This window comes from Cetorhinus maximus, chromosome 1 (assembly GCF_964194155.1).
Source record: "Cetorhinus maximus chromosome 1, sCetMax3.hap1.1, whole genome shotgun sequence".
Taxonomy (NCBI): Eukaryota; Metazoa; Chordata; class Chondrichthyes; order Lamniformes; family Cetorhinidae; genus Cetorhinus; species Cetorhinus maximus.
This window is the reverse complement of record NC_135879.1, coordinates 134,364,022-134,388,562: the sequence shown is the minus strand read 5'-3', so window position 1 is coordinate 134,388,562 and position 24,541 is coordinate 134,364,022. Positions and strand designations below refer to the sequence as shown.

General features: G+C 39.7%; 1 protein-coding gene and 1 long non-coding RNA gene across 7 annotated transcripts in view; both read left to right on the top strand.

Annotated features, from left to right (window-relative positions):
* LOC144683762 (uncharacterized) overlaps positions 1 to 24,541 on the top strand; it is a 1,025,508-nt gene that overhangs the window by 257,338 nt on the left and 743,629 nt on the right. The gene's annotated exons all lie outside the window — the stretch shown is intronic.
* The window catches only part of atp8a1 (ATPase phospholipid transporting 8A1), a 488,126-nt gene that overhangs the window by 216,369 nt on the left and 247,216 nt on the right, over positions 1 to 24,541 (top strand). For all 6 annotated transcript variants that reach the window (XR_013577307.1, XM_078546849.1, XM_078546831.1 and 3 more), the window contains 3 exons: positions 1,196 to 1,301; positions 12,675 to 12,757; positions 14,095 to 14,144. Coding sequence is in view for 5 of the 6 variants with exons in the window: in XM_078546849.1 (XP_078402975.1) it covers positions 1,196 to 1,301; positions 12,675 to 12,757; positions 14,095 to 14,144 (239 nt within the window). In the remaining variant the exon portion in view is untranslated. The remainder of the gene's footprint in view (positions 1 to 1,195; positions 1,302 to 12,674; positions 12,758 to 14,094; positions 14,145 to 24,541) is intronic.

Below are 24,541 nucleotides of genomic sequence, written 5' to 3'. Positions count from 1 at the left end.
GATATAGGTACAGCAACTGCACCGTTCAATTTGAATGGTGAGTTAGATGACGAGGTGCTGTTCTCGCGCAGCTTTGGGAGGAGGAAGGCACCTCAGTCAGCAGCATCCAGATTTTTGCATTTTACTTTGCATGTGTAGTTGCTGGAAGGGTGGGTAAAATTTTTTAAAATATGCATCAGTCACTCCTGGCTAGTCAGCCAGAGCATTGACACAGGCTGTAATTAGGGCTGTGACCCAGGAAGATAAAAGAAGGAAAATATTAAAAAGAAAAACACTGCACGCTAGTTGAAATCGTTTTTATTTAACACTTTCTCGTCAACAACTCTGACAAACTCTTGTCTCTGTGGTTGAATGTATTAACTTTTTTCAGTTCAAAATGTTCCTCCATGCATTAATATCCCAACTTTGTGTTACTTATAATCAAATGATTTGACTGGATTTAATTTTTAAAATATATTGGGAGCTATGAAGCATGTGTAATTTAACTGTGATATAATTTCATTTAGTAAAACATTGTAAGATGCCATGTGCTGTGAATCCACTGAAAGTAAAATGAGAATATTGAGCGCAGGATTTTCTCCATTCACTTAAAGCAGCTGATGAGTAACTGTTGGAAAACAATGTTTGCTGTGGTTTTTGATGTTTGGACAGAATTTTATTTGAACCTGTCAAGTTAAATCATGAGCTAATTCCCTTGTTAGGAATCTTGGTTTTATATATTGTACTTTGCTGAGGATATCATTCCTTTAGCTCCTAGTGTTGAATTACTGTGAATAGAAATCAATTGTACAAGTATATGTAACACTGTGAAAACTTGGGGCTAAGCTCATCTGCAAACATTACAGAGGTCCAAGTTGATCAAAGATAAAAACAAATATGGTTACTCAGTGATTAGAATGTCAGACCTACCACCACATGGAGTAGTTGAGGCAAATAACGTATAGATTCATTTAAGATGAAGTAGGCTAGGAAGAAAGGAATAGAAAGATATGCTGATAGGGTTAGATGAAGTATGGTGGGAGGAGGCTATTGTGGAGCATAAACATGGACATGACCTGTTTCTGTGCTGTACTGGTATGTAACCATGCAATTATAAGCCAGTTTAATTTTTTTGAGTAAAAATGCATGTTTTTTTTTGCAAATCCTCTGACATGTTCTTTTCTTGAGCTTTGTTAACATTTACTTAACATTTTAGCCCACAGCACCAGTCATTTGTGAGTTTTTAACGATGATGGCAATTTGCCATACAGCAGTACCCGAGAGGGATGTTGACAAGATAATCTATCAAGCGTCATCCCCAGGTAAGAGTTAATACCTAGAAGGTGAAATTAATTGTGCTGCATATTTGTGTGCTAAATAAGAGTTTATACTTTTAAAAAATGTGTTGTAGTGAGGTAATTAAAACATTATGACTCATTTTCGCAATGTTGTGTAGGCAAATATGTATGAACGTAAGGTGATCAAAAGCCAGACTCTCGTTGTGTTGATACCTAAACCAAGTTTGTACTGGTAATGGTGTGAATTAAGCTAACACAGCAGCCAGATTGCATTTCAGCTTGGCCGTTTGTACTGGCACTGTTTTAACTTGGTTTCTGATATCTATGAACTGGTTCTGAGTTTACCCTATTGAACCCTGTTTCTCTATTATGCTAGCATAGATTTGCAAATACTTACAAGAAGACCCAATTGTAGATGGCTTAGTCGTGGATCACCACTGCTCCAGTCCAGTATGACAAGTATATCATACATAATTATGATGAGTATGGTGAAACTGGCTCCACTCCTGGATTTAGCTACATTGCCCTATACTGAGAGTGTGACCTTTTCAGAGGTGTTGCCATTTAGATGAGACATTAAACCAGGGCGTTATTTAATTGGGCATAAAAGATCCCGTATCACTGTTCGAAGAGGAAGGAGTTCTCCTGGCTCCCTGGCCAACAATTGTCCTTCCATAGATTTCTTTTGGTCCATGTGCAAGAGCCAGGATTAAGTTACGAAGTGGATTTATGGCAAAGTAGGGGAAATGTTGCAAGAGGAGGAGATTCCAGCCCACATTGGCGTGAAGCAAGAGTCTTGATTCCTCAATGCTTAGCTTTTGCTATACATGTTGAATAGTTAACTGCTTTGAGCTGAAGCAGTGTTGCAGAATGTTATCACTGTGATCTAGAAATGCAGCCTGTTGCAAGGGAATGAGAAAAGTTGGCTTTGGATTTGAGGTTTGTTTTATGTTGAACAAAATGTTCATACAAATAAAAATAAAATTTCGCTTGTTATACTCATAAACTATAAGTAAATTCTAGATTCTACAAGCACTATTTGCACCAGAATGTCCGTCTGTGTCTATTGAAGATAGCTTGTTATTTTTGGAGTTTTTGGTTTCAAGATTAGAGCTGATCACTGTGGATTCTTTCCGGTAACCAATGTCCAGTGTTGCGTCACTATGAAAAATCCTGTGATCTTCCTATTCACTGAAAGACAGTTGTCCTTTCAATATCATCCGTCTCTTGAATGCCTATTCAAAAACTTGCATTTCTTGGAGAAATTGAAACTCACCTCTAGTTAAGAGTTTCTAATAGAGATGATAAATTCTTTCTGGAACAGCCCAGGAAGTCACCACTAGACAAGCAGCGTTCTGCATTGATTTGGCCAAATAGAAGCCTAATGGACTTAGCACATCACCTCCTAGCTACAATCACATCTGTTCAGCCTTGCGGCTCTGCAGCTGTTTTCTGGGATGTGGGATTTCAGTTATCCTGTTTTTCTTTACTTATTACTTAATCAGGGCCTGTATCTGAGCATGTAGATTTGACTGCAATTGCAATCTCCAATTCCAAATCCAATCTCCTCAAAAACATTTCAGTCAAGTCTTTATTTGTAATGTCTATTGGCCACCAGTTAATGCACTCTTGGGATTTGAATCTTGTGTTGATTAATGCTGTATTAATACATTTCATTCAAAACCAGTTCTGGATGTGACATGAAAGCTAAACATCACCTTTTCAGATGATTACCACTTCTTCAAAAATAACTATTTGGTTTATATACTTTTAGATATTAGAATCAGTAATGGAAAATATTCTGTGTGTTTTAATGTCCATCCTTAATTGCTGTTTGCAAGAAAATCATAGATTTTTTAATGCCAGGCTGAGTAAATGTAGCTTATTGAAATTTGACCAATTTTTGACAAAATAGTTATGAGCAGATTCTTTGTTCCCTCTTAGTTGATTCTGATATAAGGGCCTGCCTGTAAGGGTTTGTTTTCATTGGCAGGTAACACAATCAAAATAAAAGTGAAAGTTCCAGAAGTTGCAAATGGCATTTGGTACTCAAAGGACTAATAAATCTTCCCTAATTTGTTGGAACACTGGCCCCTGTGATCTTAAATTACTCGCATTTTAAAACTGTTAGATTGGTTACACTTCTTATGACGTAGAAGTGAACAAACTCCGTGCTTTCGACCTGAATTTTTTTAATGAATAACATACCACTGCTCTCCAATGCCTCAGAGTTCATCTGACAAGTAGCTAAGCCATACAGAGCAGGAAAGATCCATGCTTGATCCATGGTTTGCATTGTTAGTTTATTGCTGCCAGGGTATTGAGGTGTTAAATGTTCCCTCAATATCTTGCAATTGGGAAAGGCTGTTCAGACTTTTCACTCTTGATTACTGCAGTGCTTGATCTAGGTTTGCTATTTTTTACTTATTGATTTAGATGTAAGTCCACAAACTGCACATTTGAGTATGATGCTAAAATTTGTGCACATATCAAGATTGTAGAGTGAGTTTGACTGATTTAAGCAGATATTGACTTGTTGGGGAAATTGGGCTTGAGTGACAGATGATTAGTTTAGAAAGATGCAGTGTAATGCATGTGGACAAACCAAATACTTACATGCACCCTTCAGGGAAAATCATAAGGGAAGGTAGAGAAAAAAGGATCTGGCTGCTCCAGTGCCTAGATCCCTAAAGGTTCATAAACGATGTCATGAAGTGGTAGTTAAAGTGAATAGGGTGTTAGGGTGCATTTATAGGACAATTGAGTATATGACGAGGCATACCATTTTGAACTTGTGACCGTGGCCAAATCTCAGTTGGAATACTGCATTGGTTTGGTCATCTCACAAGGATACATTGAGGCTTTGGAAAGCATGCAGAGGAGGGCCACTAGACTAATTTCCACTTTAAAGCACCTTAGTTGTCAACATAGCTGGGATTTTACACTTTAGTGAAGCATAAACTTGGTGGTGATCTGATTGTTTATAACATGGGGAAGAAAATAGCTTGTGTATGAGTTGACTATTTGTTCCAATTAAATAGAATAGGGAGGACCAGGAGTCACAATTTTTAGTTATTTAACGCCAGGGGTAAAATTTTTAGCTTGGCGGGCGCCCAACCCCACCGAGTGTAAAATGATGCGCAATGACGTCAGGCTTGCGTCCTGACATCATCACGCACTCGTGTGATATTGCAGTCGGTGGACCACCCCCTCCGAGTCCGCAAGCCAAGGCCAAAATTCTGTCCCAGGTCTAGATTAGATGTCAGGAGGTGGTTCTTTTCCCAGAGAATAGTGGACCTGTGGACAGGCTGCCAGCTTGTGCAGTGGATGCTGACCCTTTTAATTCCTTCAAGTGAGACCTAAACTGGTTTCTAGCTCGGGTGGTGATCACCCCTTGCAAAAGGTAGGTAATGGAAGAATTACCAAAGTCAGGCCTCCTGGACTAGTTTTGATTGCCTAGGGGGTCAGAGAGGAATTTTTCAGAACTTTTCCACCAAATTGGCCTCAGTTCTCATCTTTTAATTTTTTTCCCTTTCTCAGGAGATTGTATGGAGTGAGATTGGGACGTATGTCTTCTGATTGTGGAACTGGATGGATAGACCAGAGGGTCTTTTTCTGTCCCTCATCATTTGTATGTTCGTATTACAACTCTTTTCCTCCAGAAAAGATAATGGTGCACGCAAGCGCTTAAGTTGAAGCTCCAGGGACACATTGGGTGCTGGAGAAGTCCATGATTTGTGGGGGGGATCACATGTGGACTGTTATTAACCTGTTTTTGCCTACTATTCTTACTATGGGTAAATAGAGAAACTGCGCACTCATTGGGCTGAATAACCTCCTTCTGCACTGTACCCTTCTGAGATTCTAAAAGGAGATTCGAGGAAGGTAATGCAGATGAGATGGTTAACAAAACACCAAGAGTTGTTGCTTCTTCTCCAGCCTATCTACGTAACTGGAATCCCTAATTCCTGGATCTATTCTGTGAAACCTTTCCTGTACCCTCTTCAAAGACTTCATGTCTTTTCTAAATTAGACACAATACTCCAGCTGGGGCAGAAATAGTGTTTTCGATAAGTTTAAAACAACCTCCTGGCTTTTGTACTCCATGTCACTATTTTAAAAGTCCAAAACCTCAAGTGCTCTTTTAACTGTTTTGTTAGCCTATCTTGCCATCTTCAAAGGTTTGTGCACAATTGCAAGTGTCTCACTTCTTGCACCCCATTTAAAATTGTACCATTTAGTATGTGTTTTCTCTCTTCATTCTTCTCACCAAAGTGTATCACATCACACTTCTCTGTATTTAATTTCATTTGAGATATGTCCGCCGATTCCATCAGCCTGCTTGTACTGTCTTGAAGTCTATTATTATCTTCTTCTGATGAAAGGTTATCGACCTGAAGCACTAACTTTGTTTCTGTCCACAGACAGATGTTGCCTGACCTATTGAGTATTTCTAGCATTGTGTGTTTTTATTTCAGATTTCCAGCATGTGCAGTATTTTGCTTTCATACTATCTTCTTCACTGTTTACTATGCTTGCAACTTTTGTGTCATTTATAAATTTTGAAATTGAGCAACATACTGTTTATTTGCTATTTTAATGTGCATATATTCTAGCCTAAATATCTCAATTAATTGCTATTGATGAACCATCTGCTCAGTTGCAAATTTGGGAGAATAGCACTTTCTTCTAAACATCCCACATAATTTTGCATTAGCTAGAAGCATAAATATGCTACTTTAATGCTATTGACAAGATTATTTATAAATCACATTAGCAAGAGAAGACTTTAGATCTAACACTGGTGGTATTCTGTTCATTACAACAGCCCAGTGGGATTTCTTGTGATTTATCACTCTTGATTTCCTATTAGTTAGCTAATTTATAGCCAAAGTTTAATATCACCTACCAACTCTGAATTTTAAGTAATTTTCTTTGAGGAATTAATGAGGAAAGCCTACCCTCTCTCAGTTGTGATAGCTTAGAATTATTGGCAAATGCACTTAAATTGATTCTTCTTATTAGTTGCTTGCCTGCCATACTCGAGAGAATAACAAGTCCATCATTTCCAACATTATATTTTTGTCTTTTTGCCCACAAAGCATTGCAAGATAATTTATTTTCCAATTCTTTAATATTACTAATTAACTGTGAACATTTTCGGGCAAGTCTTCAGCTTAATTCTGCTCTAATTATCTGAAGTATCCTTGATACATTCGATCTAGAGCTGTTAAAACATCAATTTATAATCGGCACTTCGTAGCTAACTTCATTTTCTCTGTGAACCAGAATGTAGTTGATGCCCTTGTAAAAAGTATAAAATGCAAAACGAGTGTAGCCATTTTTCATCTTATTTCATTTTTTTTGCTTTTTGCTCAAGGTTATAGTTTACCAGATTTTACCTTCCGTTTTCAAAAGGGATTTGGATGTAGACATGAAAAGGAAAAAATGCATGGCTATAGGGAAAGAGCACTGGATGGGGGAGACACTAATTAGATAGCTCTTTCAAAGAGAAATAAACATCTTGCATAGTACATATTTTAATTTTAAGTTTCTCAAAGAATTACATGTTTGTTTCTAAGTCTTTTTCCACTTTCCACACACCTTCTCCTCAATTATCCTCCTTCCTTTGACAATGTATTTCAAATTAATTTTCGAGGATTCTTTTGTTTTACTCAGTTGTATTTCTGTTGGTGTTGAAATATATTATGCGCGCCATTCATATGATTTAAGCAATTAGTGCTGATTAGGATTATGTAATTATCAAGTATCCTATTAAGTTTAAGTAAAACAGTGTGAGAGGAGGGAGCAGATAAAACAGCGCGAGAGCAGCAGATCAAATAAAACAGCTGGTGGTCCCCCAGAGCGGGACCAGGAGGCAGTGCGAGAGGAGCAGCGGCCTTGGTAAGATTTAAAAGGAGCAGGAGCTGAGAGCCAGAGCAGAGATTTAAAAAGAGCGAGAGCTGGACTCGGGGCTGAAAGCAGCGCGAGGACAGAGCGCGAGAGTTCCGGGGAGACTCGGGGCTGAAAGCGGTGTGAGGACAGAGCGCGAGAGTTCCGGGGAGACTCGGGGCTGAAAGCGGTGCGAGGCGGCCACGTTTCAAAAAGTGACGCAACGCAGGGGAGGCAGCTGATTGGTAAGTAGGATCTGTTGAGCACTTCTAATTTTTCTACTAATTAAATTGCTGCAGTCCATTAGCTTAAACAAAATAAGGTGAGGACTTTGGACTGCAGTGGGAGTATTTGGAGTGGAATAAGGCCCCTAGCATAATTAGTATTCTTTAAAGGGAGTAACTAATGAGCTTAATCTAAAGGAAAGTCATGGCAGCAGAGCTCGCACCCGTGATATGCTCCTCCTGCACTATGTGGGATGTCATGGATACTTCCGGTGTCCCTGGCGACCATGTGTGCAGAAAGTGTGTCCAGCTGCAGCTACTGGCTAACTGTATTTCGGAGCTGGAGCTGTGAGTGGATTCACTATGGGGCATCCGCGATGCTGAGATTATCATGGACTGCATGTTCAGTGAGGTGGTCACACCACAGGTAAAAACTGAACAGGCAGAAAGGAAATGGGTGACCACCAGTCAGAGTAGAGGAAGGCAGGTAGTACAGGAGTCCCCTGTGACCATCCCCCTCTCTAACAGATATACAGTTTTGGATCCTGTTAGGGGAGATGACTTCTCAGGGGAAAGCAGCAGGAGCCAAGCCCATGGCACCACGGGTGGCTCTGCTGCACAAGAGGGGAAGAAGAAGAGTGGCAAGGCTATAGTGATAGGGGATTCAATAGTAAGGGGAACAGACAGGCGTTTCTGCAGCCGCAAAAGAGACTCCAGGATGGTAGGTTGCCTCCCTGGTGCCAGGGTCAAAAATATCTCGGAGAGGCTGCAAAACATTCTGAAGGGGAAGGCTGAACAGCCAGTGGCCGTGGTGCATGTTGGTACCAACAACATAGATTAAAAAAAAGGGATGAGGCCCTACAAGCTGAACATTGGGAGTTAGGACATAAATTTAAAAAGTAGGACCTCAAAGGTAGTAATCCCAGGATTACTACCAGTGCCACATGCTAGCGAGAATAGAAATAACAGGATATATCAGATGAATACGTGGCTGAAGAAATGGTGCAGAGGGGAGGGATTCAGATTCCTAGGACATTGAGACCGGTTCTGGGGAAGGTGGGACCAGTACAAACAAGATGAGTTGCATCTGGGTACGACCGGGACCGAAGTCCTCGGGGGCCGGGGGATGGTGAGGGGGTGTTTGCTAGTGCGGTCGGGGAGGGTTTAAACTGGAATAGCAGGGGGACAGGAGCCTGAGCAGGGAGACAGAGGAGGGGGAAACAAGGATAGAAACGAAAGACAGAAAAGTAAGAAGCAAAAGTGGAAGGCAGAAAAAATGAGGGTAAGAAGCAAATCGGGTCATAGTGCATAATAAAGCTAAGATGATGAATAAGGTTAAAAAGACAAGTCTATAGGCATTGTATCTTAATGTGCGGAGCATTCGCAATAAGGTAGATGAAATACCAGCACAAATAGATATAAACAGTTGCAATGACGGAGACTGCAGAGTGACCAAGGATGGGAACTGTACATCCAGGGGTATTCAATATTTAGGAAGGAAAGACGAATAGGGAAAGGAGGTGGAATAGCGTTGTTAGTAGAGGAGGAAATCAATGCAATAGTGAGGAAGGATATTGGCTCAGAAAATCATGATCTGGAATCTGTTTGGGTGGAGTTAAGAAACACCAAGGGGCAGAAAATGTTGGTGGGGGCTGTTCATAGGCCCTCAAACAGTAATGGAGATGTAAGGGAAGGCATTAAGCAGGAAATTAGGGATGTATGCAATAAGGGTACAACTGTAATCATGGGTGACAGTAATCTACATATAGATTGGACAAACCAAACTAGCAATAATACTGTCCTGGAGGGTATATGTGATGGTTTTTTTAGACCAATGCGTTGAGGAATCAACTAGAGAGCAGGCTGTCCTAGACTGGGTATTGGATTAATTAACAATCTGGTTGTGCAGGGTCCCTTGGGGAAGAGCAACCATAAAATGATAGAATTGTTCATTAGGATGGAGAGCGAAGAAGTTGAATCCGAAACTAGGATCCTGAATCTAAATAAAGGGAACTATGAGGGTATGAGGCGCGAGTTGGCAATGATGGGTTAGGGAACCTTACCAAAAGGGTTGATAGTGGATAGCCAATGGCTAATATTTAAGGAACGTGTGTATGAATTGCAACAATTATTCATTCCTGTCTGGCGCAAAAATAAAATAGGAAAGGTGGCTTACAAAAGAAATTAAGGATAGTATTAAATGCATTTAGGACTGAGATGAAGAGAAATTTTTTCACCCAGAGAGCGGTGAGCCTTTGGAATTCGCTACCACAGAAAGTAGTTGAGGCCAAAACATTGTATGTTTTCAAGAAGGAGTTAGATATAGCTCTTGGGGGAAAAAGGGAACGAAAGATATGGGGAGAAAGCAGGAGCAGGCTGTAGAGTTGAAAGATCAGCCATGATCATAATGAATGGCGGAGCAGGCTCGAATGGCTGAATGGCCTACTCCTGCTCCTAGTTTCTATACAATGAGGAGACATATAAAATTGCGAGAAAAAGCAGCAAGCCTGAGGATTTGGAGCAGTTTAAAATTCAGCAAAAGTGGACAAAAAGATTGATCAAGAAGGGGAAAATGGAGTATGAGAGTAAATTGCAAGGAACATAAAAACTGACTGTAAAAGCTTTTATAAATATGTGAGGAGAAAAACATTAGCGAAGACAAACATTGGTCCCTTACAGTCAGAAACAGGAAAATTATAATGGGGAACAAAGAAATGGCAGTAGAATTGAACATATATTTTGGTTCTGTCTTCACAAAAGAGGACACAAATAATTTCCCAGAAATGTTAGGGAACCAAAGGTCTAGTGAGATGGAGGAATTGAAGAAAATCAATATTAGTGGGAAAAGATAGTGCTAGAGAGATTAATGGGGTTAGAGGCTGAAAAATTCCCAGGACCTGATAATCTACACCCCAGAGTACTAAAGGAAGAAGCCCTGGAAATATGCCATTGGTAGTCATCTTTTAAAATTCTATAGACTCTGGAGCAGTTCCTACAGATTGGAGGGTGGCAAATGAAACCCCACTATTTAAAAAAAGAGGGAGAGAATAAACAGAGAATTATAGACCAGTTAGCTAGAGTCTATTATAAAAGATGTGATAACATGACATTTGGAAAGCATTAACGGGATTAGATAAAGTCAGCATGGGTTTATGAAAGGGAAATCATGCTTAACTAATCTAAGGGAGTTTTTGAGGATGTAACTGGCAGAATAGATAAGGGAGAACCAGTGGATGTGGTGTATTTGGATTTTAAGAAGGCTTTTGATAAGGTCCCACATAAGAGGCTAGTCGGCAAAGTTAAAAGCACATAGGATTGGGGGTAATATACGAGCATGGATTGAGAATTGGTTGATAGACAGGAAACAGAAAATGGGAATAAATGGGTCTTTTTCCGGGTGGCAGCAGTGATTAGTGGTGTACTGCAGTGATCAGTGCTTGGGTCCCAACTATTCACTATATATGTATATATATATATATATATATATATAAATGACTTGGATGAGGGAACCAAATGCAATATTTCCAAGTTTGCTGACGATACAAAACTGGGCCGTGTTGTGAGGAGCATGCAAGGAGGCTTCAGGGCGATTTAGACCAGTAGTATGTGTGGGCAAACACATGGCAGATGCAGTATAACATGGATAAATGTGAAGTTAATAGCTTCGGTGTGAAAAACCGAAAGGCAGAGTATTATTTAAATGGTGATATATTGGGAAATGTGGATGTGCAAAGGGATCTGGGTGTCCTTGTATACCAGTCAATGAAAGTAAACAGGCAGGTGCAGCAAGCAATTAGGAAGGCAGATGGTATGTTGGCCTTCATTGCAAGAGGATTTGAGTTCAGAAGTAGGGATGTCTTACTGCAGTTATACAGGGCCTTGGATTTTGCATGCAGTTTGGGTCTCCCTACCTAAGAAAAGATATACTTGCCATAGAGGGAATGCAGCGAAGATTCACTAGGCTGATACCGGGGATGGCAAGACTCGTATGAGGAGAGATTGGTTCAACTGGGCCTGTATTCACTAGAGTTTAGAAGAATGAAGGGGATCTGATTGAAATATATAAAATTCTAACAGGGCTAGACAGACTGGATGCAGGGAGGATGTTTCCCCTGATTGGGGAGTCTAGAACCAGGGGCCACAGTCTCAGGATACGGGGCAGGCCATTTAGGACTGAGTTGAGAGTCAACCATGATCACATTGAATGGCGGAGCAGGCTCGAAGGGCCGAATGGCGCACTCCTCCTAGTGTCTATGTTTAGTGAAGTCTGTGCATACTGAATCATGGGAAGGCCCTCACAGTGTAATGTCAAATATTTTACTTTCTTCTATTTCACAAACTCTGGATAAAATGACCCATATATTATATCCAATATTATTCCAAACTGAAGGTATGTAAGTATCCTGTATTCAGACTTCTTCATTCCCTCTTAGATGTAAGGAATGTTCTTGAGTTGACTTGAGCACCCATTTTTTTTTCTTCCTTTAGGATTGTTTCTCAGTTTACCATGTTGATGCTGAGAACATGTATTGTTTTCAAGGGGTAGGAATAAACTTGCATGTCATCATCCTGTTACATAGCGTAATACATGGACACATTGATTTTGCTCATTGTCCAACAGCTATTGTGTTTCATGCAATATCTATTGGTGAATATAGCAATGATCCAAGAAAGTACTGGAGACACTCAGCACGTCAGGCAGCTTCGCAAAAGAGAGAGACAGCTAACGTTTTAGGTTGATGATCTTTCATCGGAACTTGGTCTAAGACACACATCTTTGCGAATTCAGCAAACCAAGAAAGACAAATGCAGACATTTGCAGAAGCATGTCGTAGTCAACTTCAAACTTGTGCTTTTTTAAGAAATTGATGTCAGCTGCATGGAGCACTTTACCCAATTCTTATTGTGATTTCCTTAATTTTGAGTCCAAGTGTAGTTCAGCAGAATTCCTATTTTGTCCGAGATTCTGAGCAAACTGATCTAGTATTCCAGAACAGTAGTTTTTTGACTGATTTGTCCAGTGTAGGGAGACTGAAAAAGGAAACAAGTCCTTAAATTAAATTATAATTCTCTCACATTTTTTGCCAGGCATTTTCTGTATGTAAAAGCTAAATTTTGTGGTTTATGGGACGTATTAATAGTTAGAAGTTTTTAGAAACTGAGGAGAATTGTGTTATCCTAAAATTACCTATAATGGTACGCTGTATAAGCCACTTTGTAACATTTCTGTATTATTGCTTATTGACCAAATGATCTTAATAATATGAAATTTGTTTTCCAGATGAAGGGGCATTGGTAAGAGCAGCAAAGCAGTTGGGCTTTGTCTTCAGTGGGCGAACCCCAAATTCTGTTATTATAGAAGCTGTAAGTATATCAGACTTGAAGCCCAATGATTTCTTAAGTTTAAGCTCCCATTTCCTTAGCTAGAAGCAGTTCTATTCGTTTTGAAGGAATGCACAGGATTTATTTTTTAAAATCCCCAATTAGGAAGGATTGTGTTGTGAATGAAGTATCGTCATGTTGTAAAATGATGTTTTTTTTATTTCATGTGAAATTTTAGTTAGATCATTAAGGTCCTCCAATAGCTGTTCTTAAAAAAAAAAAATTGCTATATTGGGGAAGAAGAACAATAAATAGGCAATAGCTATTCAAAGGAGAAATAGCTCACCTTTCTTATTGAATGTCCATGTTCAAAAACTAATCAGGTTAAGGTTGCCTTACTACTTTAATTTGAACATTTTTAGTTGGTTGGTCTCATCAAAGTGAAGGATGATGATGCTGGAAGTATAATCAAAAACATTCCTTTGTCAGGAATAACAAACAGAAGCAGAATGATGCTCCCAACTTGTACCTTGATCCCAATCTTAAAAAATTAACCATCACTACACAAGTGGGGACCTCCCATTTAATATTTCCTCCTCCATTGTTATGAAGAATATTGGTTCACTTACTCCACGTATTGCTCACTTTTTTTTTGAATTTGCTCAGCTTCTGCATACAGAGCTTCCTCCCTACCTACTCATTTTGGTAAAAGGCAACTGTGCTGTTTGTGATTTTTCATCCATTGTGCGAGTGCCAGTTTAGGTTGCTTGTCACTGGCATGAACTCAGAATGCTTACTCTTGTATGTCATCCATGGTGGACATTGAAGTTCTCCTGACACCATTGTAAGAAGAGCAAGGGCTTTTCCTTGACTTAGCCATCATATGAACCCAACCAATACAATGAAAGATGATTCATTGACAATGCATTTCTGTTTGTTGAGCAATGTTGGCATATGCCAAAACAAGTCAGTGCGTTTAAAAGCAATTTATTGTGTGACTGTTCTGACATGATAAAACAATTTAAGTGTTATTATATTATTCAAGAAACAGGAAATTCCATAAGTAGAATAGGTAATTTTTTAATGTTATTACCAATGGGGTTTTGACTTTCACAATCAGGTAAATTTTTCTTGTGGTGCTAAGCCTTGTTGAGGTGTACTGGTCAATACCACGCAAAATATAGATTCTGACTGACAGCTTTAAAAAGAACTGTCTATTTTCTCCAATATTTAGCAGAATGACATTAAAGCAAAATCAATGAAAAACACTTGGCTTTTGTTTTATTATTTTTCTCTTGATAGGGTTTGAAGTTCAGAAAGAAAAGCACAGATCAATGGGCTTTATTTGGTGATTTAATAAATCTTTTTTTCTATTGTAGCTTGGGCAAGAAGAAAAATATGAACTGCTCAACGTCCTTGAGTTTACAAGGTAATGTTTCCTTAAATGATTTTAAAGTTAAACTAGTTGACCTCCTGTGGCATTGCACATGGTAAGCCAGAGAAACATGGTTGCTCTCTTACCTGGCTCTCTAATGCCTTTTACTGCCCTTTCCCTCTGCTTTGTGTCGGCTTTCTCTTATGCATCTCTCCCCGAAACTTTACATTCTTACTTCTATTTTGGTCCTTTTTTAAAAATTTGGTCATGGGACATGGGCATCACTGGCAAGGCCAGCATTTGTTGCCCACCCCTAATTGCCCTTGAACTGAATGGCCATGTCAGAGGGCAGTTAAGAGTCAACTACTGTGGGCCAGAAGGCACAGGTTGGCCAGACCAGGTAAGAATGTCAGATATCCTTCCGTAAAGGACATTAGTGAATCAGATGGGTTTTTCAATAATTGATAGTTTCATGATAGCTTTCAATTCCAGATTTATTAATTGAATTTAAATTCCACCAGCTGACATGGTGGGATTTGAACCCATGTCTGCAGAACATTAGCCTGAGCTCCCGGATTACTAGTCCAGAGATATTACCACTACGCCACCCACTCCCCACTATTCTGTTTCACTTCCCCTTTTCTTTTCAATTGTGTCTCTTTCTCTCTCTTTCACCCCATCTCATCAGTGTTTGAAATTAGAACCTCATAGGTATATGCCATTAGTCTTGACCTCTTCTGCAAACAACAGATGAGTAATTAGTTGGTCACAAAATTTTACTTGTGCTTGTTTGAAATTTAAATGTTAAATGAAGAATGTGCACATGCTGTCTCTTCCCGCTCCTCTGCCCCTCATGAGTTTCATATACTTCATAGAATACAAGTCCAAGGCTACAAGGGTATAATCAGAACATTAGTGTTTCTGTCTCTCACTCTCAAACCTAAATAATACATGCACAGCCTCCCTTTTATTAAAAACACTTAAATATGTAGTAAAGCTTTTGAAACATTTCCTCTTGGTTTACTAAATTATTTGAAGAAAAGCTATTAGGCAGAAAGTACTAGAAGGTGGAGAAAAATATCCTATCAGTATAGCTGACTGAATAGTACTGATGCCTTCTGGAAAATTGTGTGTGCTGCATTTGTTTAGATTGCACAATATAAATTCAGCTCAGAGTCACAGCTTTGGGCAAAAAAGGTCAACTGCATACCCAAGCTTTTGGAAGAGGCTTATGTCTTCAAGTTAGATTGTTAACTGAAGGCACTAAAAGACACCTGAAGAAATTACCATGAAAGCTGCTCGATTGCCATAAAAACAAAATCGGTTCATTAACGTTCTTCAGGAAAAGGAACCTGTCACCCCTTTGTAGCCTGGCTTATATGTGACTACGGTCAATTCTTAATGCCCTTCAGGTAATTAGAGGTGAGCAGTGAGCACTGTCTCTCAACTATAAAATGACTGCTATTATGCGTGACACATTTAATATTGAAAATAGTGATCATAATGCCACCCGTAAGAGTAACCGAAGTCAATACTGCTGATCAGTGCGGAGGAGGTAAGGGTCAGATGGTGCTCCAAGAGTGGGCATAAGAGTTCAGTATTGCTTGGAGCAGGGGTGTCTAAGGTTGAGATGAGTGAGTGAACTGTCAGTTAATTTATATGTAAGCATTTCAGTGCGTTATCTTACATGCAGGCCTACGAGTTTGCAGTTATCAACCTTGTTTCCCTGAATGATTTCATAAGAGTATTGTTAACCCAAATTTATGTACTAATATGCTGACAATAACAAAGGACAAATGGGAAGGAAAACATTTGCAGTTGTTATTGATGTGCCTTTAATAGTACTTTTTCATTGCCTCTAATTGCTTTGCAATTAATTCAGAAGTTCTGAAGTGTGGTCACTATTTTAACGTGGAGAAACGTGACAGCCACTTTGTGTGCAACAAGGTCATACAAACTGCAGTGAGATGCCTTAACAGGTGATCTGTTTTCATGAAGTAGATGAAAATAGAGGAGAGCTCCATGCTTTTCTTTGAATAGACCATGGGATGTTTTACATGCACCAGAGAAGGCAGTTGCAGTCTCAGTTTAACATCTTATGCATAAGACCCCCAACAGTGTTATGCTCCCTCAGTACTGCAGTGAGCTGTCAGTCTGGATCATGTACTGTGCAACTTTCTAACTTAGACAAGAGTACTATCACTGAGCCAAGGCTGACACCAAAAATAACAAATATTTTAGGTATATTATAAGAAACTAAAAAGACTGTCATATAAGTGGTAGGCAATTTACAATGTTCACTAATCTCCTTAAGCACACGCACTCAGTCTCATACTTATTTTGCTTTTTAAGTTTAGCCACCTGGGTATTCTGAATCTTAATCAATAATGCCTATTCGGATACGTGCACTGCTCTCTGCAAAATATCCTGCCATACATTAGATAGTTTCCTTTACCTTTGAGTGGTAGCAGCCTTATGCTGGTTATCTCAAACCTCTTTCCTACCAAGAGCAGATTGTGACAGGCCATATGCTGGAAGTCGATATTGGGCTTATGGAAGTTGAAGTTTTTGGAGACATATATCCACTAATAATGTTTTTGACTGTTGTCAGCTTAAAAGCAACATTTATGTTCTACAATATATCTGAACTGATTAGGGAATACATTGTAGTGTTAGAAAGAGGGGATGTCCTTGAAGGGGGCAAGGACAGAATGATGAGAAGGAATTTCTTTTGAGGGTCATTCGTGTTTAGCATTCTCTTCCCCCAGTGAGCAGTGGAGGCTGGGTCATTGAATATATTCAAGCCTGAGTTAGACAATTTTTTGATTGACAAAGGAGTAAAGGGTTATGTGGGACAGGGAGGAAAGTGAAATTAAGGCCACACTCAGATCAACCATAATTTTATTAACTGGCTTGAGGGGCCAAATAGCTGAATGTCCTACTGCTGCTTCTATTTGTTATGTTCTTATGGTGATGTTAAGAAACTTGAAAGGAGCAAATCTGCAGGGAAATCACAGGTGTGCAAGAACTATAGAGTGGTGATATTAGGGGACTAATTACTATTCATGTGTTAACCAATCTGAGAGATAATAATTTCCTGATATCGGGCCTAAATTAGCTATTACTCATTTTAACCTGTGGCCCCTTTATGTTACTCTCTCAATTTATTAATTTAAAGTAATTTTCTGCATTTGCCTTTTTTCAAACTATTTGTTATACTTATATATCACCTTAAACTTAGTTTTCAAATGCCTCATTTTAAGTTTGAAAAGCCCAAGTTTCTCAAATCTTTCCTTGTGGTTCAAACCTGCTAGGAACAGACATTTGGTTATTCTCTGCACTTGTGTCCAATGATTAATGCTTTCCTTCTACCTTGGTGACTAAATTGAATGCAATATCTGACATGTAATCTGACAAGATCATTCTTCAGTTTGATAGTGACTTTGTCTGACCTATGTTCTACTGTTTTAACTTTAATTCAACAATCTATTGGCTTTGTTGATGCTGTCTATTGGTTGGCCATGTTTACTATTGCATCTAGACACATAGATGTCCTTTAACTTTTTTCTTAACTAATGGAAAGCCATTCATGGAATACATGTGTGGCCTATTTTTCCTCCTTATATACAGTACCTTACATGTCTATAATAGATATCATCTACTATTATTCTGCCTATGTAAATATTTTGTTCAACTCGGTTTGTAATTTCTGAGCTGCCTGTTCTGATCCCACTGCCTTCCCTCATTTGGTGTTCTCTGCAAACTTGACCAGATTTCATTGGGTTTCTGCATTTGTCATTGTTATAAATTAGAAACAGTCCACTACTCAGCCTTGTGCATCCATTCAGTAAATGCCCCATCACTGCCACCCAAATGTAATTCTTCCAATAAAGTACCCTGTTATTTCTGTCTTTCAGTCAGTCTTGTATTCCTACCCAAGATTATTCCAGCTTCCCACAATCTTCAGCTTAAATAATAGCCTTGTGTATTGAACTTTTGACAAATGCACACTGTAACTTTTCTGACCCCATGAAGCCTGACATTTGCTAGATTATTATTGTACAGATAATCTTCAAATATACCCCAATAATACTTGCTCTTATTTTACATAGGATTTAATTAAGGCTAATGGGTCTGTAGCTGTCCTTTTGGCATTCCTGTTGGAACATGAGCTCCACATTAGCCTGTTTCTAAACTGATACTTCCTCAGTGTCTAGAGCGTACCACAGGACCAAGAGTTCTCTGCACTCCTGCTGCACTATGATGGAAGCACTGCGTAAGGGTTGCAGGGCTGGCACTCTGGTTCCAGAGACTGACATGGGGTCTGAAAGCACATCCCTGGGCTACATACTGCACATGCATAGTTCCTTGCTGAGATGCCAGTATCTGTATGGCATACTTGTATACTTGATGTTGCATTAGTTAACAGCGGGCCTTGAATGTCTGTCTCCTAGTTCCTCGACTTTCTCCCATTCCTTCTGCTCCTCCAGAATGCTTTACAAATAGATATTTGGTGCTACACCCATGCCTGAGTTCATATGCTTAAATTAAATTTCTTAATTTCTCTTATTGGAAGTTAAGTTTAAGTTTAATAAACATGATACCAAAATTTTGTAAGTCACAAGTGTTATTTGGAACTTCTTAATTAACTTACATTAGACAGATTTACTAGGAGCATGCATTAAATTAGGCACCCACTCTAATAATACCAAATGATTATCCCCAGACAGAGACCTCGACTGGACTTTTCTGGCCCTTCCCGCCAGCAGGTCATTCTGGTTCCCCCGAAGTCAGTGGAACAGGACTAGACAGGGTAGATGCAGGAAGGATGTTCCCAATGGTGGGGGAGTCCAGAACCAGGGATCACAGTCTGAGGATACGGGGTAGACTATTTAGGACTGAGACAAGGAGAAATTTCTTCACCCAGAGAGTGGTGAGCCTGTGGAATTCGCTACTACAGAAAGTAGTTGAGGCCAAAACATTGTATGTTTTCAAGAAGGAGTTAGATATAGCTCTTGGGACGAAAGGGATCAAAGGATATGGGGAGAAAGCGGGAGCAGGCTATTGAGTTGGATGATCAGCCACGACCATAATGAATGGCGGAGCAGGCTCAAAGGGCTGAATGGCCTACTCCTGCTATTTTCTATGTTTCTATGACTTTTGGTTGGCTCGCCACATCCGCCGTGATGAGACCCACCACATCGGGCCTGGAAAATCCCGGCCTTAAATTATCAACTAGATATAATAAACAACAAATAATCTGCTTCAGTCTCTCTTTCCCCATTCCCCACCCCACGTGCAACAATGGAGCTGTACCACTACATAATATGCTTCCTCAAATTCCAATCATGAAAAGGAAGACGAGGAGTGCCATGTTTTTACCCTGACTTTGGTTTCCAGGCCTGCAATTTAAGCCTCTGACTTTCTCAGTAAATACTTCCAGCAATAGTTAGAAGGTAAATGCACTGCACTATTTAGTTTACAGCTGCCGGTTTAGGAGAACAGCAATATAGAGATTGAAAACTTTGTTCCTTCCAGTTACCATACTGCTGAGGCTGCATACAATAACAACTTAACTGTTACGTTTGCAGGGCCAAAACTTTCTTATGCAGTCCCAAATGAGGAAGGTAATAACTGTTGCAAATAAATACTTAGTGCAGTATTTATTTGGATCTGCCACTGAAGGGACTTTTTATCCATATCATCATTGAAGATTGCTGCTTTAACTCTGTTTATTTGCTAAATTACAGTCAGAAAACCTAGCTGTCTGAGTGCTTAGTTCTGCAATTAACATGTTGCTGTGGTGGGACCCCGGGGCATGGGTTTGCATCCAGAATAATTCCATTCTGATCAAGGACTTTTGCATTCTTCTCTGAAAATATTTTCAATCATTGGTCGTTACATGCGATAGAGTTCCCGCTTTGGGCACAATGGGGAAATTGTGCCCAAGATATACTTGAAATAACATCGATTTGGTTACGTTTCATGTTTTGCTAAAATTCATTGCAGAATCAGAAACATGAAATCTTCCATGACCAGTGCAATCAGGCAATGTAATAGAATGTAATTCTTTTGTTTACATTTAAAAAGTAATCTTTGACCAGTGACAACCTGCTGCAGTTGAATAATATGACTGAAAATGGGCTTATTGCCAAAAATTAGCATTCTGGGTAAGGGAGTTTGGTCCTCCATTTGTGAGTAACATGATTTAAAGTCGCTGAACCATTTAATAGTTTATTCACTGCACACTGGTCAGTTTCTGAGTAAATTCAATGTTTTTGATATGAAAGGCTTTTAAAATATGTCGAATAGTGCCTGTGCACCAAAGAAAATGAGCGCAATATGAAGAACATTTCTCCAAAAATAGTAGATAGTCTAGTGGCTAATAAGAGTAAGGAATTTAAGTTAATTAATATCAACAGAGAAAAAGTACTGGAGAAGCTTAAGGAACTAAAATCTGATAAGTGGGTCCTGAAAGAGAGAACTGCAGTGATAGTGGATGGGTTGGTTATGATTTTCCGAAAGTTCAGAACTCTCCTGGTGGATTGGAAGTTAGCAAATGTAACACTAATACTCAAGAAAGCTGGGAACGACAACCCAGTTAGCCTGATATCAGTCATTGGGGAAGTGCTGGAATCTATTATTAAGAAAGTTTGAACAATGCACTTAGAAAATTATAGTGTGATCAGATACAGTCAACACGGTTTTACAAAACGGAAATCATGTTTGACAAATTTATTAAGAGTTTTTTGAGGATATAACCAGTAAGGTGGATAAAGGAGAGCCAGTAGATGTAGTATACTTGGATTTCCAAAAGGCATTCAGTAAACTACCACACAAAAGCTTTTATACTCAAGATAAGGGCTCATGGAGTTGGGGGTAATATATTAGCATGGATATAGGATTGGTAAACAGGCAGGAAGCAAAGATTAGGGATAAATGGAGCATTTCCAAGTTTGCGGGGTTAACTAGTGGAGTGCCACGAGGATCAATGCTGGAGCCTCTGCTATTTACAATCTATATTAATGGCTTAAAGAAAGAGACAGAGCAATGTTTATAAATCCTGGAACTGCCTAACACCACGGCGTCTACCTTCACCCCACACTGCAGTGGTTCAAGAAAGCCGCTCATCACACCTTCTCAAGGGTAATTAGGGATGGACAATAAATGCTGGCCTAGCCAGTGATGCCCACATCCCATGAATGAACAAAAAAGAATGTTTGCTGATGATACAAAGCTAGGTGAGAACGCAAGGAGGACACAGAGGCTGCAGAGATATAGTCAGGTTAAATGAGTGGGCAACAAGATGGCTGGTGGACTATAATGTGAGTAAGTGTAAGGTTATTCATTTTGGTTGTAAAATTAGGATAAGTCATGAAATGTGTAAATGTTGATGTTCAGAGGGACTTTGGCTTACTCATACAAGGAACACAAATTTAGCATGCAGGCACAATTAGGAAGGCAAATAGCATGTTGGCCTTTATTGCAAGAGGATTAGAGTACAAGAATAAAGAAGTCTTGCTACAAATGAGCAGGGGTTTGGTGAGAGCATGCTTGGAATACATGCACAGCTTTGGTATTTAAGAAGTGATATACTTGCTTTGGAGGCAGCACACCAAAGGTTCACTGGGATGTGAGGTTTCTCCCATGATGAAAAACTGAGTAAATAGGGTGTATGTTCTCTGGAATTCAGAAGAATGAGAGATGATCTCATTTAAACATACAGGATTTTGAAGGGACTTGAGAGGCTAGACACAGAGATGGTTCCCCAGCCAGGGAATCTAGAACATGGGGACACAGTCTCAAGATAAGGAGTGAATCATTTAGGACTGAAATGATGAGAAATAGCACTATCCAAAGGCTTGTGAATCTTTGGAATTCCTGACCTGAGAGTTGTAGGTGCTCTGTCATTGAATATATTTAACAGAATTGTTAGCGGTGCAGAAGGAGGCCCATCGTGTCTGCATCGGCTCTCCAATTTATGACTTAGTGCCATTCTCCTGCCTTTTCCACATACCCTTGCACATTGTTTCTATTCAAATAATCATCTAATGCCCTCTTGAATGCCTCGATTGAACCTGCCTCCACCACAATTCCAGGCAGTGCATTCCAGGCTTGAACCACTTGTTGCGTGAAAGAAAATGTTCTCATCACATTTGCTGCTTTTGCAAATCACTTTAAATCTGTGCCCTCTTGTTCTCAATCCTTTTATGAGTGGAAACAGTTTCTCCCTATCCACTCTGTCCAGCCCCCTCATGATTTTGAACAGCTCTATCAATTCTCCTCCTAACCTGTCCAAACTATCTTCATAACTGAAGTTTCTCATCCCTGGAACCATTCTTGTAAAAGTCTTCTGCACTCTGTCCAATGTGCTCACATAAAACAGGAAAATAAAACAGGATAGGTGGCTCAACTATGGATTACAAAAGAAATTAGGGATAGTATTAGATCCAAAGAGGAGACATAAAAAATTGCCAGAAAAGCAGCAAGCCTGAGGATTGGGAGCAGTTTAAAATTCAGCAAAAGTGGGCAAAAAGATTGATAAAGAAGGGGAAAATGGAGCATGAGAGTAAACTTGCAGGGAACATAAAAACTGACTATAAAAGCATCTATAAATATGTGAAGAAAAAAAGATTAGCAAAGACAAATGTCGGTCCCTTATTGTCAGAAAGGGGAGAAATTATAGTGGGGAACAAAGAAATGGCAGAAGAATTGAACTTATATTTTGATTCTGTCTTCACAAAAGAGGACACAAGTAATTTCCCAGAAATGTTAGGGAACCAAGGTCCAGTGAGAGGGAAGAATTGAAGAAAACCAGTGTTAGTAAAAAAAAAAATGGTACTAGAGAAATTAATGGGGTTAAATGCTGAAAAATCCCCAGTGCCTGATGATCTACATCCCAGAGTACTAAAGGAAGTGGCCCTGGAAATATTGGATGCATTGGTGGTCATCTTCCAAAATTCTGTAGACTTTGGAGCAGTTCCTACAGTTTGGAGGGTAGCAAATGTAACCCCACTATTTAAAAAAGGAGGGAGAGAAAAAAAACAGATAATTACAGACCAGTTAGCCTAACACCAGTAGTGGGGAAAAAGCTAGAGTCTATTATAAAAGATGTGGCAACAGAACACTTGGAAAGCATTAACAGGATTAGACAAAGTCAGCATGGGTTTCTGAAAGGGAAATCATGCTAAACTAATCTACTGGAGTTTTTGAGGGTGTAGCTGGTAGAATAGATAAGGGAGAACCAGTGGATGTGGTTTATTTGGATTTTAGGAAGTCTTTTGATAAGATCCCACATAAGAGGCTAGTGGGCAAAATTATAGCACATGGGATTGGGGGTAATATACTGGCATGGATTGAGAATTGGTTGACAGACTGGAAACAGAGAGTGGGAATAAATGGGTCTTTATCTGGGTGGCAGGCTGTGACTAGTGGTGTACCACAGGGATCAATGCTTGGGCCCCAGCCATTCACGATATATGTAAATGACTTGGATGAGGGAACCAAATGCAATATTTCCAAGTTTGCTGATGACACAAAACTGGGCGGGGTTGTGAGGAGCACTCGAGCAGGCTTCAGAGCGATTTAGACAAGTTGTGTGTGTGGGCAAACACATGGCAGATGCAGCATAACGTAGATAAACATGAAGTTATATGCTTCAATGTGAAAAACCGAAAGGCAGAGTATTATTTAAATGGTGATATATTGGGAAATGTGGATGTACAAAGGGATCTGGGTGTCCTTGTATACCAGTCAATGAAAGTAAACAGGCAGGTGCGGCAAGCGATTAGGAAGGCAAATGGTATTTTGGCCTTCATTGCAAGAGGATTTGAGTTCAAAAGTAGGGATGTCTTACTGCAGTTATACAAGGCCTTGGTGAGACCACACCAGGAGTATTGCATGCAGTTTTGGTCTCCCTGCCTAAGAAGAGATATACTTGCCATCGAGGGAGCGCAGTGAAGGTTCACTAGACTGATACTGTGCATGGCAGGACTGTCGTATGCGGAGAGATTGGTTCAACTAGGCCTATATTCACTAGAGTTTAGAAGAATGAAGGGGATCTGATTGAAACGTATAAAATTCTAACAGGGCTAGGCAGACTGGATGCAGGGAGGATGTTTCCCCTGATTGGGGAGTCTACAATCAGGGGCCACAGTCTCAGAATACGGGGCAGGCCACTTAGGACTGAGCTGAAAAGTTTCTTCATTCAGAGGGTGGTCAACCTGTGGAATTCTCCACCACAGAAGGCTGTGGAGGCCGGATCACTGAGTATATCCAAGAAAGAAATTGATAAATTTTTGGATATTAGGGGCATCATATTGAATGGCAGAGCAGGTTCGAAGGGTTGAATGGCCTACACCTGTTTCTAGTTTCTATGTTTCATCCTACCTACAGTGTGGCGCTCAGAACTGTACACAATACTCCAGCTGAGATCTAAACTGTGTCTTATA